General features: G+C 45.9%; 1 protein-coding gene across 1 annotated transcript in view; it reads left to right on the forward strand.

Moving 5' to 3' along the window:
- The first annotated feature begins 743 nt into the window (after positions 1-743).
- GRHL3 (grainyhead like transcription factor 3) overlaps positions 744-14,353 on the forward strand; it is a 28,814-nt gene continuing 15,204 nt past the window's right edge. The window contains exons 1-4 of the mRNA XM_063355849.1: positions 744-836; positions 11,375-11,561; positions 12,270-12,331; positions 13,916-14,252. Of these exons, the coding sequence (XP_063211919.1) occupies positions 820-836; positions 11,375-11,561; positions 12,270-12,331; positions 13,916-14,252 (603 nt within the window). The 5' untranslated portion in view covers positions 744-819. The remainder of the gene's footprint in view (positions 837-11,374; positions 11,562-12,269; positions 12,332-13,915; positions 14,253-14,353) is intronic.

Genomic DNA, 14,353 nt, shown 5'->3' on the forward strand with positions numbered 1-14,353 from the left:
GGCTTCCCGCTGCCGCCCCGTGCGTGCCAGAGTAAGGCAGGACAGCGTGCGTGAACGGTATGGAAAAAGGTTATCCCGCAGACCTGTTTTCCTTACATATTCAGTGTAATGCAAAGATCCGCCGAGCCTGTATAATTGCTGCATGTCTTGGCATCTAAAGTTAGGAGTTTTAAAGTTACTTTTTATAGAGGAAAAAAAACCCCACATCATCTGTGGAGACTTTCTGGGGTGAGCAGCAGCTAAGAGAAGGTAAGAAAAGGAAAGAAAAGGCTTAGCCTGTCAGTACAGCTACTATTTAGGAATGAGAGGAAACTAAGAGGCTTTTCTTCTTTCCTAATTTATTCCTTTATGTATTTTTGTCTGTATATTTATATATAAAGAAACAGCAAAGGACAAATCAACCCCCAGCTTCATAAAAATGACAGCTATTTGGCATTGCGGTATATGGAACACGTCCACCGAACTGAAACTAATTATCACAGAGATGAATAACTGATTCCACTCCTTTATCCTATCATTTTTTTATTTATTTCTTCTTTTCCCCTGAGGGGTTTCCCCTCCTTCCCCACCCACCCGCCGCCTCCCTGCGCTCCCTCCCAGGGGCCGGCAGGCAGAGGGTTACGGCTGCACCTGCCTTGGGTGTACCTGTCCCAGGGCACCTGTGCCGGCAGCCAATCCCCCGCCTGCCAGCGAAATACCTGCTCGGGAAACCTCCACATAAATCAAACACTTCACAGGCAATGTCTGTCTTGAGCAGGTACTAGAAGAGAGAAGTCATCACAATTTACTGGCTGCAAAGATTTGGAAACGCGGGGAAATATGTCTAATGAACTTGAGTAAGTAGAGGGTTGCTTTTTTTTTTTTCTTTTCCTATTTACCCACTCTTCTCTAAAAGCTGAGTGTTTCTTCTGAGGCTTAAGTGCTTTGAGTCTGATGAATTTGGACTCCTTGGGTTAATCTGGCTGGCCAGCTGTTTGCAAGTGGAAGTAAAAGAATGGGATGAGAGCGTTTTTCAGACTTTCTGTTCCTCACTAACCTGTTGCTGCTCTTGGGAGGAATCACTTCTTGGTGTTACTATTTAAGAGCCGTTTAAAATCAGGATCCTTTTTTTTCTTTTTCTTTTTTTTTCCCCAGACTAAAATTTGACACTTTCTGTCTAGAGGCAAGTCTGTTCTGCCTCTATCTAACAAAATCTAACATGGGCTACATTGAATCTGTGGTTTGGTTTTGTGTTTTTTTTTTTGTTTGTTTTTGTTTTGTTTTTCTTTTTTCTTAGAAAATACCTTCTGGAGTATTTACCAATTTTGGATGAGTTTCTAGTTTTTTGGGCGTGGGGGTTGTTGTGTGGTGTTCCTTTTTTTGGCTTTTTTTTTAAAAAAGTAAATAGATTCATATTATGATTCTGTCAAGTAATTATGATTGATTTTTTTTTTTTTTTAAAAACGACAAAAAGTACTTAACACTTTGTTGATCCTGTCTAACTCTTGCTTCTAATCTTGAGTCCTCCAAAATATTTTGGACTTTGGCTACTGATGGTATGCATTTGCAAAGCATACCTTGCCTCGCATCTCTGGAATAAAAGCAAACACATGTCATATTGGGATGACATGGTGTAGTAAAGGCTGGAGGAATAGTGAACAATGGTAGTGAATGCTGCTGTCAATCCGCTTTTAAAAAGCTATCTAGGTATATAGCCCTGCATGAAATAAATGTGTATAATAAAATAAAGAAATACATTATTCAAAGCCAGGCTGGACGGGGCTTTGAGCAACTTGGTCTTGTGGAAGGTGTCCCTGGCCAGGGCAGGGGATTGGAACTAGATGATCTTTAATGTCCCTTCCAACCTAAACCATTCTGTGATTCTATGATATGTCCCCGTCTACATCTGTGTAGAGATATGGTGCTTCAGAAGGTGTATTTTGAAAGAAAAACACATACCTGTATGTGTTTACAAGCCTGACAGAGGTGTTGGGACAGCTAATCTCTTAATAACCCTGAAAAGGTGCAGTGCTAATTATTATTTTATGTAAATACTGGTATCTGTATGCTTGGATCGATTAAGGATCATGTGACTTAAATTTTCCCTTTCTGAACTCTTTGGGTAATTTATACTTGATGCTTTTTAAACTTAAGAGTCAGGCCATGTGGTTTACTCTGAAAATGCTACGGAGTGTTTGTGTGTGTACACAGTACGTTACAGAATTAGATTGATGTATTGCTAATTATGGACTGGGGCATTATGTTACCTGATGAATTACATGGTTGCTTGACTCTTCTCTTACTAACGGACTGTTAACCCCTGCGCCTTTCACATGAGAAAGGGGGGATTGATGGGAGCAGCATCCCTTTTGTGATTCAGATCCCGACTCCACACACCGATAACAATGCGGAGCTGCTGCCTGCTCCCTGTCTTCAGGACACATCCCAGCGTGGGGGCTCTTTGGTCGCCTCCGCAGGTAAAAGGCTCTGTGCGACGTTTTCCTCTAGATTGAACCTGAGAACACGTTTGCACATCTCTGAAAATTTCACTTTAGTTCATTAACCCACAGCTGGGGGGAAAAAGTCTCTCGGGAGCGTAAGAACTGCAGCCCGCTGCTGCCCTGTCGGAGGGGCAGGGACAGGCACTGCCAGCCCCTGCAGAAACCGCTTAGGAGCACAATGGGCCTGGAGTACCTCACCGAAAGCTCCCCAGGGGCTGACGGGGAGCAGCGATAGGAGATAAGGGAGCTGGGAACTTGGTGGTACCAAAGGCATAGCTGAAATGTTCAGCTTTTGGGTTTAGTGCGAGGGGAAAAGGTGTCACCGGGGAGGAGGAACCTTGTGAAGAGCTGCTAAAGCCCAACATCTGAGCAAAGGGGCTGCTGCAGTAGCTGTTAACCGCTGGTCAATCACCCAGGCCAAACTCATCCAGGGTGTAGCTTTGTAGCCATCAGTGGAAGGAAGCGGCTCTCAGGAGCAGTACTTAGAGGATCTGATAAGGCCAGCGATGTCTGTGTGTCTCAGCCGTTGTTCTTCATACAGCCCCCACCACAAGCTGAGCACAGGGAGGATGGATCTGAGCTGTGAACATGTGCCCAGATGTAGCTGATCTTAAGGGAGCTGCGATATCCCCATGGACTGATGCTGTCACGCAAAATGACAGGGAGGATAATCTCATCTCTCCCTTTGCCAGTTTAATTTCACAGAAAGGACTGGGAAAAGACTAGCGTGGCATGAGAGAATGAGATGTTTTGCCTATTATAAAATATTCTAACTGATAATTTCCATAGTCTTCTAAATTGAACTTATGTCTAACTCTGCGATGCGTGGGCTTGAAAGAGTTAACCAGGAGTTACTCCCAGTTGTGGTTTTGTGGTCGAAACCATGATCGCCAGAAGCAAATTTTTGTCATGCATAAGGTGTGTTATTAAAACTTGAGTTATGCTCCTGGTGAATGAAAAGTTAAAGCCCTTTTATAAAATCCTGGCAGTAAAGCACACAAGGGATAACCATGCTGGAGCAAGGTACGCTTTCAAGGGAGACGTGGGTTTTATTTTTTTAAGTTATGTAAAGAGAAAGAGAGATTTGTAAATTAAAGAAACAACAATCAAATCACTGCTATGCATTTCACAACAAAGGAGTAAAAGCCCTCTGAATAAACTCTAGACTCAAAGCAGAGATAAATCAACATTTACATACTATCTCTGCTTTGATGCTTTGGGTCACATTTTCAACCGATTGGTACATTGGTATAATTCCAGAGAAATATGCAGAATAAAGACAGTTACACTGACGGGGATCTACTCCTGCTTTGTTCAGTCTGGTGTTTAAATTGTTGATCGCTGTGAAGTATTCATCTGAAAATGCACTTGTGCGTACATTGCACCTGCAAGCGCTTCGGTCCAGCTGATTGTCAGGGAGACAGCTCCTGATCAGTGCCTCGGATCCTCGAATAGCGTGTGCTCCCGATGATGAAGGCAACAGCTGAAAAGTTAATCAGTGGAATTGATTATACAGCATATGATTATATTCTGGCTGGGACTCCATTGCAAACGCCCAAGGTTCAAAGGCTTGGAAGATAAGAAAATGTGCTGGCTGGTATTTTGTTATTCCTTTTGGCATTATGTTGTTCTGGTTGGTAGCTGTGATTATGGTATGGGTGAGGGTAGCTCCGATCCAAAAAATGGTCCTTGTCCCCAAAGTGTTCATAACCACGGCTTTTCAGAGGAAATGAGCAGGCGTCGTTTACCAAAGTACTTGGTTCCCAGGTGCCAGCCAGCTGCTATGTCAAGTTTTTGTTTCTTTTCATCATTCTGCCTTTGCTGTGGTGCTCTCCAGAAATGCATAGTTTAACGGGGTTATACCTAGAATGAGATGAATTGTATTTGTTTGGCAAAAACATTGTTTTAAACACATTACACTATTTTTTTTTTTTTGATTAAACAACAAAGCAAAAGGCTTTGTTCTGAGCATGGCGGACAGTGTTCACAGGATACTCTGAATCAGAATACGTTAGTGTACGTACAGAGTACATCAGCGAAGCACATTACAGGAGATCTGGGCAGCCTGAAAAGTCCCTTGAGGATGGGGGGGGGGAAGAGAAAAATGGAAGGGGAGAGCCAACCCTGGCTGTGTCTCAGGGTCTGCAGATAGTCCTCAGTGCAGCTGAAGAAGGCAGAGGCGCTGCCAGACGTGGGGCGAGGACAGCCTGGTAGGGCAGGGGAACAAGCTGCATCGCGTGAGGCTTGTGTCAAGTGTTCTGCCCTGACACACACTTCGTGTATCCTCTTGGGCAACTCGCTGGAGGATTCACCTCACCCACCTTCAGCCATCTTAAACCCAGGTGCCAAGTTTGTTAGCTGGCTGAATTTGCAGGCAATAGGAAGGGATCAGCACGTCCCAGCCTAAAAAGGGGAGGACCAAACTCTCCTGTTGGCTCTCAGAGCATAGGAAGCCTGAGACCCAACGCTTAACTCTGAAGTGACAAACTCCTGTGAAGTTAATGTTAATCTCTGCTCTTACTGCTCTCTTAAATGAGTGCTGAGGTTCACACAGAAATGTGTAACATCATTTAGAGTGTCACTCCAGGATCCTCTCATAGGATGTGATGAGGGGAATATAGAAACTTGATTAAAACTGGTCTCTGTTCTCAGTCAGGGCCCCTGGGCCCTACAGTACAAATAACCAGTAATAATTGATTATTAGGTTAAACCCAGATTACCTGAAGAGCAGTAAAAAAGAAACACACTTTGTCAGAAAAGATTGCATATCCCTTTATTGCTAGCATTGAGGTTTTTTTAATCCAAGTCTTGTAAACTCTGATTTTTTTTAATTTTTTTTTTAATTTATTTAAAAGCCACAGCTCTTGGAGTCAGTGAATATATGAGAATTAAAAAATAAAATAGCAAGTAGCTAGGTTTTTGGATGTGGAAACTGGTGGGGAAGTCCATAAGCACTGAAAACAAAAAAAGGTAACTGAAAGCACCTAAAATCTTGGAGTTATGAAGCTCTTCTCGTCATGTCTAGTCTTTTTTATGGTGTTTGAAGGACTGGGAGTTTCAATGCAGTGTGCGGGTGTTATGTGTTGGTGGAGATGAAGGTTTGTGTTCCTGAATCCATGTGTACGTAAGGTGTCCTTATCTGTCCACAATGAAAATAAGAAAGAGAGTGAAGTTTAGACCAATATTTCAGGAGTGTCAGGTGGTAGTAGATGCTCAGTCAGAGGCACTGGTCAGGGCCTGGTTTTTGTGTCCTTCCTTTGGAGGCAGATCACCCTGAAACTCAGGACACCTCAAAACCAAAGCATCTGACATCATAAACTGCTTTGGGAAAAATCAGCCATAATTCCTGAACTGCGAACTAATTCTGTGCTGTAATTTGTTTTGCTAGGCAGGGAAGGCATTAAAGCACGAATCATTCGTGAAATGTGATTGTGTGGGTGGATACCTCAAGGATGATGTTATCAGGTAAAACACAATGCCAGCTGGTGTCCCCCAAACATCACTCAACACTGAATCCTCTCATGGAGCCCTTCAGGCTAGAGAGGCAGGAACCAGTCCAATGCTGGCGAGGTTCATAGCAGAGGTTCAGGTCTGGTTCTGTTCTCTCATCTTCACTGAGCAGCCTTGGTTAAGTCATTTTAATGTCAATCCCCATCCCTCAATTTCTCCTCCTGTGATAATAAATAGCTTCAAAAGCGAGGAGTTAGTCTGGTGTAAAAATGGAAGAATACTGAGCTCCAGTCTTGGGTTTGTGGGTCCTAAAGAGCTGTACGTAACCCAAGAGGGCCAAGAGACCGGCGAGTTCCCTGCATATTACCCAGGTGGTGCCTGCCCCTGGAAGGTTTGTCTGGCTCCACGACGCTTTGGATTCAGCCTGCAAACCGTTCCGGCTGGTTTCAGCTCCGCAGGAGAGCTGGAGCGGGGGGTTCGATTAAATGGCTTGGCAGGGTTCTATCTCCCCGAGTGTCAGCACAACGTGCATCGTCCCCATCCTCCTCCATCCCACCTGCGGGGATGCATCACACCTTCCCCGCTGTGTGGCCGGAGCCAGCTGCAGAGCAAACCCCTCTTCCAGGGTGCTGCTAAGCACCGCTGCCTTGCATCCATGCTGAGGGCTCTCAGTGCCCTTTGGGGAAACAGGAGCCATTTCTCAAAGATGCTCGTGATGGCCCCTTTTCTCTCCACCCCAGCCACTGCACACTTCTGCTCTGTCCTTATTAAATGCAGGCAGATGCCCTGTTGTGCGCATCCATGCAGGGGCTCTGGATGAGTGCGATGGCGTTAGCCTGTCTCGCGCGTGTGCCACACAGGCAACATGCTTCCAGGAACAGAGAGACTCGTGCAGTGTCTTTGTGGGTGAAACAGAGCTGAGGGATGGCTGGGAAATGTCTCCCTGTTGTGCTGAGTTAACATGCTGCACTGCCCTGGGGCTGATCGCGCTGCTGAAATGCCCCTGAAGAAATCCTGTGACAGAGGCCACATTGTTATCCCGCTGCCAGAGAAAATATTTCAATCCTGTAGGCAAGTTCAGGTCAGGGTCCATGAGATTAGTGGTCTCCTAGGCCTTTGACGCCTGTGCATCGACACTGTATTGTACTCGGCATCTAGGCAATGTTTTTCATCGTTAGCCCATGTGTTTGTTATGTTTCTTTTTGTGTGTTTTTTTTCCTGACTGTATGAGTGGGCCTGTGACAGTGTGCTTACTGGTGGCTGTACTGTCACATTGTCTTCAGATGTGCTTATTTATTGAACTTGTGAAGATAGGGTAAAATAAGAATTCAGCTGAGAAGTTTGGATTTAGTGACAAGGCCACTTTGTGGGATGCTGTTCTTCCTTGGCAAGGGGGCCCTGGTTTACAGGCTAAAATCTCTACCCCAGGACTTTGTCATGGTAAATGCCGCTCTTCATCAGTCCTGCTCTCTTGAGTGCAGTGTTGATCCTTCCCCATGTTACTGATAAGAGGCTCTTGGGGAACATCAGGGTTATTTCAATAGGGAGGTGCGTGCAACGCACAAACCCAGAGCTATTGAAAGCCCTCGTGTGAACTGCCTGGGGTATCTCTGAAGTCCTGCGGGCTGGGGTCTTTATTCTGTGGCTTTGAATTCCTGCTGCTGGTTGCCATGGATTCTCTGTTCCTTTGACAATGTGATGTTTCTCTGTAGCCACCAGCATCTGGCATGGCTAATTTTTAGGTTGGAGGCCTAATCAGTTATAGGGGAGAGAACAAAGACGAGCAACACAAAGCTTAAAGGCCGTCAAAACCACCCACTGAAACCCAACAAAAGGCAAAAGGAATACAAGGGTTTCTTTCCTGCTTGGCTGATCTCCCCACCTAGACCCTTTGGGCATATTCTCCTGTTTCAGCATAACCCTGAGTGTTTATTCGTAATCAGGAGGCCACTGTTATGGTAGACTTGGCAGATAAATAGGGGAAACAGAGATTGGGTGGGATGGAGTGGGGAAAGGGGGCTGGTATCACCTTGTGTCAAATTCTAAACTGTTTGGAAACAAATAGACTGCTCCCTTCCCAAAATCGTGCACTGCTTTGCACATGACCCCGAGGCTCCAGGGGGGTGAGTCTGTGCACACAAGAAGGGCGGCCGCTGGTCCCACGTGTTTGTGTTTCACTAACCCATCCGCGCTTTGTCTGAGCCACTGCACCGAGGCGACTGCCTGTAAACGGAAAGTTTGTTTTGCCAGACAGAGAGCAGACAGTTTGCAGTGGACAAACATGGCAGAGCTACATGGAAGAGGCACCGCGGGGAGTGATGAAAGTAAAGTTCACCTGTGTTTGGATCTGGGTTTGGATGTCTCTTCCCTGCCTCTCTGCTTCGCAGAGATTGCTAATGCTGAGTTGGGAATAGGCTGTAGAAGCAAACTGACATGCCAGTATGCTGAAGCTGCGTGAACTGAAATACATCTGATGTCAAAAAGGTGCCTATAAACATGTCATCGTATCTGCTTATCTCCTCAAATCACCCTCTTATTTCAGATATTGGTTAGTCCTGTTGATCTTCTGGAATAGGGTCAGAGCAGACCTCTCTGGAAAAGATGGGATGAAGCCTGCGTTACATCTCATCTGCAGAGCTGTCCTAGCTGCACAATTTCAACTGAGGCAATTCACCTGGCTCCACTCAAATATATTTCAGTGACTATTAAGGATCAGATAAACTCTGGAAAAGAAGCAAGATGGAATAAATGTGCGATCCCCATCATATCACTTTTGTCCAAGTCCTCAGCTTGGGTGAATCAACGCAAGCTCACTGGGACCGATGCACACTTGTATTCTTCATAAACCAGACACAGCCGCAAGTGGTTGAGATCTCGAGCACCCCCTCAACTTCCCTCCGCCTGCAGATTGTAGACCAGGTGATAAAATGCTAAAACATCATCCTCTGAGGCATACAGTGGTTGTGCCATGCCAAAGTGACAAGGTAGGGAGGCAGGAGAGTCGTACAACAAGGAGTGCTTCAGTTGAGGGCTTGGGTGAGGGAGAAGAAAGCTCCAAAGAGTTTTTTCCTTGTAATATCTGTGCTTTTTTAAGCTCCCGAATGCTTTGTTGCTACATCTTACCATGGTGTGTTTATCTATGTTGATTACAAGTGATAGGAGCTGAGTCTCACCCTGAGAGTAAGCTCTGTTGCTGCCTATTCTTCCTTGAGAAGATTGGATTGAGAACGGGTGAGGATTCCTGTCCAGACAGGACTGAGCAGCCCATCGCCAAGTCGACAGCAGTGAAATCTGAGTCATGCCGATTGCTCGCCTTGGAGACAGCAGCGGCACTGAAGGGGAGGGAGGGCTGCGTGAGAAACACTAAAGACAACGAAACTCACAAAACACCTGGTGAAGTTTCATGCGCGAGGTGAAACTGGTGTTAGTGCATCATCCCGACGTGCGAGGGAGAAGAGGAGCAAGCTCAGCATCTCTGTTATACCAGCGTGTGATGGGAGCTGGCGGCGGCCAGAACCGTAACATGGAAGCAGCTGCTCTCTGTACCAACCTGAGCTCAGGCGCCTGCTGCCACGTGAGCGTAGAAACCAGCGGGAATTGGGTGCCTCGGGCCACTAACAGAGCTATTACCAGCTTCTCTGCTGTGCAGCTCGGATGTGGAGGGACTCTGTGTGGAAGCAAGATATTCTTTAATAACAAGGTGACAAGGACAGCAGAGGCAGCCCATGGTGGCCCTCGTGCTGCTCTGGGAGAGACTGTGTACCATTCTAGGGCTGCCACTCTGATCGCCAAGGATACCTCTTGAGATTGGTCCAGGAGCATCCCAAATCTATCCATGCACAGTTTATGTGCGTATTCCCTGCTGGAAACATGGTGGTGTGAGAGATCGGTGCATGTGCAGGAGTGAAGCCGTCTTAGCTGAGTTGCCAGGGAGGATGGACCAGCAACTTCTACCCCATCCAAGGCCCACCTCCACACCTTTCCAGTTTCCAGCAGAGGAGCATCCACTGGGTGCCTGGATTTTCACCCTGGCAGCGTCGGCAGCTCACACCAAATGGGCTGGCAGTATCTGTCGTGGTTTGCACTCCTTGGGAGTTTCAGAGCTGCCAGATTCCTTTCAAGAGGAATTATTGTTCTCCGAATGATTCACTTGAAAGTCTAGACCAGGACTTATTATAAACATATGGAGAGCAGCTTAATGGAAACAGCATATTCCTTATAAAAATGTCATTAAAATGTAGCATTCATTATCGAAATTCCCATAGATTTTCTTTGCCTTTCCATAAAAAAAATCAGCAAATGAAAATGTTCTGCTCTTGGCAACTTTGGAGATTTAAAGAAATCTTTCTTCTTATGTTTTTTGGTGGTTTTTGTTTTTTTTTTTTTTTTTTTTAAAACAACTACTGCTCATAAAACACAGTCTGCCCTTCCTGACATTTCTATTATGATGAAAAAGTAATTTTTGTCCACAAAGCTTGTTTTTTTTATGACGAGTAGTATGAGCTGTTGTGGTGACACCATGCACACGTAGCTGGAGGACGTGACAGGAGTGCAGCCACTGATTCATCCTCTCCTCTGAGCGGGATGAACCTGCAGCACGGAGCACCTGGGGAATGTGCGGAGGTGCTTCTGTGCTGCCTGCTAGTAGGATTTGCTGGAGGAAAAGGAAAGATGACCAATGTTTGGGTAATTAAGTGTCTGACAGTTTATTAACATAAGATGGAGAGACTTGGAGAAAGTGCCAGAAGAGAGGACAGGCAGGGCATTATTTTGGTATGTTGCTTCTCAGCTCACGTAGTCCCATCAGCCTCACCTTTGTCAGGAATTTTTTAGTGGAAGGAAGGGTGTTGTGATTGTCCCGTCTACTTCTCTCTAAGTAAGATCATATGCAAATGATTGAAAAAAACTAAGTTATATTGGAATTAAATTTAAAACCCGTGACATACAGCAAAGGAAAATGACAGGGTTTGGTTTCATCTGGATAGGTCAAGTTCTCTGAACAGTGGGTGATCACTGACATTTGTGGGCTGCACTGGCCTTTAGTTCTAAATTGGAGGTAAAATTTTGCAGTTTCCTGATCGTCTTGCATTCAAGTTACTGACCAATATCCCATTTGATGGTGGATGATGTGGCTGGCTGGTAGTGCTTGCTGAGGAAGGAGCAGTTGCAGACGGTGTCGTGGTGTTTTGCACCCATCCCAGGAGGGAAGCAGAGGTACATCTGCCTCTGCACAGCCCCACCAGAGAGACTCTGGCCTAATTGTGTACATAGCTACAGGCAGAAGAATTGTTAATCCCAAAGACTCTGGGAGTTAAGGGCTAGGAAAGCATCCCTTCTCCATTCCAGCAGTGCCTTTGGGAAGCCCTTCATGTGTTCAGCTGGGTGGCATGGAAATTGCTGTGGAAAATTAGTATCCTTCATTCCATTTCCTCTGTCTGGCTCAGTTTTAGATCTGTGCGTCTGATGAAGAATGATACCATGAACTTCCAGAAATTCCCCTATACCAATGAAGATGAAGCCTGGAAAACCTACCTGGAGAACCCCTTGACCGCAGCCACCAAAGCTATGATGAGGGTGAACGGAGATGATGACAGCGTGGCTGCCCTGAGCCTCCTCTATGACTACTACATGGTACGTTCCCATTGGGGCTGGGTGTCTTGGGCAAGTTTGTCCTACAGGAGCAACGTGATGGTAAAATATGTGCTCAGCCACCTTAGGAAGGTACCCGTCACCTGAGCTCTGCATGTTCTTTATGCAATAAACCTCATAACACTGCCAGGCATAGAGTGCCACAATTATCCCCAATGCAGAGACGGTAGACTGAGGCACAAAGCGCCATTTTACTGTAGAGGGAAACCAGAACAGGGTGGAAAACTGAACCTGGGTGTCTTCAGTCTCAGCCGGGTGGGTTTTTTTACCTGACAGCTTTCATATCAGAAACAGGAATGCTTTGAGAGACATAGAGCTGGAACAGCTAGGTGCCTTGCAGACCCTAGCATCTTTATTTTTCCAGTATTGCTGTAGGATGGGGCTTCAAGAAATGTGGATATGATTTAGCCCTAGTTGAAGCCAATAGGACTGATGTTGCCATTCACTTGGGTGCTTTTAAAAGCCCTTCCCAGAACAAAATGATGTGGCTTGCCTAAGGTTACCTTGGGAACCCATGGCAGAACTAGCAAGAAAGCCCAGGTCTCCTGTGTCCTCACCCGGTGTTTATTATTCTCACCCAGTGTTTTATCTATGAGACTTCACTTGCTACACAGACAAGGCTAATTTTGCCTCTGTTTTCCATTAATAAAATCTAACAATAAACAAACACTTTGTTCTGCCTTGTTCTAGGTCCCAAAGGAGAAGAGGATTCTTCCATCTGGTATGATGGGACGCAATGAACTAGGAAAGAGGTTAGCTTCGGTTTTTGCTCTCTATAGCTGTCTAATTCTCCTGCAGCTGCTTGCATGCATGATGGGTCTCTTAGCTTGCATAAAATAGACATCAAAGCACAGTGTTATTACCAACAACAGTGGAGGTTATTAACCCTGAGACGTATATTAAAATTCTTTAGGCCAGATCCCAAGCAGGTATAAATTGAGCTACACCCATTTACACAACTGAGGATCTGTCTAGCTGTGTTCAGAGGAGTTGCACTGATTTGCAGCAACTGAAGAATTTGTCTTTATTTCCTACTTTGTGACAACTGGAAAGGGGAAAGGGATTACGCGTTGGCAGCAAGAAGGGAATGATGAAGTCCTCTTCCATTCACTAGGCTGATAAGGATTTCTGTTCCACTTGCTTCCAGTCTCCCAGGATTCTCTTCCAGTGACTCCCATTTGTCCTTTGAGGTTTTCAGATAATTAACTATTAAATTAATGGCTCATTTGCCACTATGAGTTAAGTTCCCCTTCCTGGATGCTGTGTACTTTGGCAACCTTTTATGGTTGTCTGTTTTTAACTACTTGACAGAATAAGCCTCTTGAATGATACTTCATTCCTTCTTCATAAGTAAGCTGAGTTAAGCTGTTTTCTCCTCTCTGAAAGGCCACTGTGTTCTGGTTAGTGGTATGGTTTTTATTAACTGGAGAAATTTCATTATATACCCGAAGGTGAAGCTCTCGAAGCAGAGTGGGTGGGAGCTACTTGGTCAGCTTTACTTCCCTTAGGGGTAGCTCTTGCTGCCAAGAGGTGTGCGGGTTGCTGATGTGGGGGTTGGTTTGTTTTCTGAGCATGGTAACAGGGGCAATAAGCCACCTTTCCCCAGCTCAGCTAGGGCTGCAGAGTCAGCAGGGTCACAGAGTCACTGCTGCAGTTCTTGGGATGCTGCACAAAGGGATGGTTTCCATGTGTGAGGGGGGCGCGTTTTTGTACCTGTCTTTATCACTTGATGGCTCCTATACTTAGTCTTTTCTGCTCTGAAGTCTGGGCCATACACCTCACTGCCAATACCGCAGCCCTGTCAATTTTTCACTGATCTCATGTTCTCTTGGGGTTTTGCTCCTGGAGTTTGTGAATCTGTACAAAAATCAGCTTTAAAAAAAAAAGACGGTTTTAAAAAAAAAATCAACTTTCAGTGTCAATGAACTCTAAAAAGACTAAGATGGAAAGACCACATAGCAGTTATCTTTCTTAACATCCCTGCTCCTCTGAGTGTTTAATAGCCTAAGTAAAGAAATAATGGATGTAGGCGCTGGATCTGCAGCCCCAAACCACGTCTAAACTCTGATTCCGTGTGATCATCCCTTATCTGCTGAGCACCTCTGGCTCTTGCTGATCGCGCTGAGAGGAGTGTGTGTGGGTGGAGATCACCCACGGGCCTGTCAGATCTCCCATATCAAGCAGGAGATGTACACAGCTGACTCAAGGTCACCTGGCAGCTAGACTGTGCCGTTTGCTTCCCAGCAGCACATCAAGGCACTTGTTTCTTGCTGTGACAACTTGCTGGGGTTGTCCACCCTCTGCCATGGTTTGAGACAGGACCCTTTCTCCACCAGGCACTGCCACGGAATGGAGTACGACCCAGAGATCGCATCCTTTGATGGCTCAGCCCATCTCATGAAGCTCTTGTCTGAAAATGTTTCCATGACCCAAGAATATTGTGAGCCACAGAAGAAGAACGGCTTAAGTCTTGAAGGTGTCCCTACTCCTCACAAGCCAGCCATGCTTCCACCAGGCACTAGCAAGCTGGATGCCACCCCAGACAACTACATGGTCCCTCCAGGGGATGTGTACGACAACAGCTCATTGAACTCCCTCTTCGAGACCATCCCTGTAGCCCCACCACAGCAGAGGTGGCAGCCAGACAGCACTTTCAAAGAGGATCCCCAGGAGGTCAGAGCCGTTAGTGGGTGGCATGCTGGCAGTGCAGCCTGGGGGTACTGCAGGAGGCTGTCTCTAGTGTGGGGTTTGCTCATGCTGGAGTCAGTGGGAGC

This window comes from Chroicocephalus ridibundus, chromosome 19, assembly GCF_963924245.1.
Source record: "Chroicocephalus ridibundus chromosome 19, bChrRid1.1, whole genome shotgun sequence".
NCBI classification, from domain to species: Eukaryota; Metazoa; Chordata; class Aves; order Charadriiformes; family Laridae; genus Chroicocephalus; species Chroicocephalus ridibundus.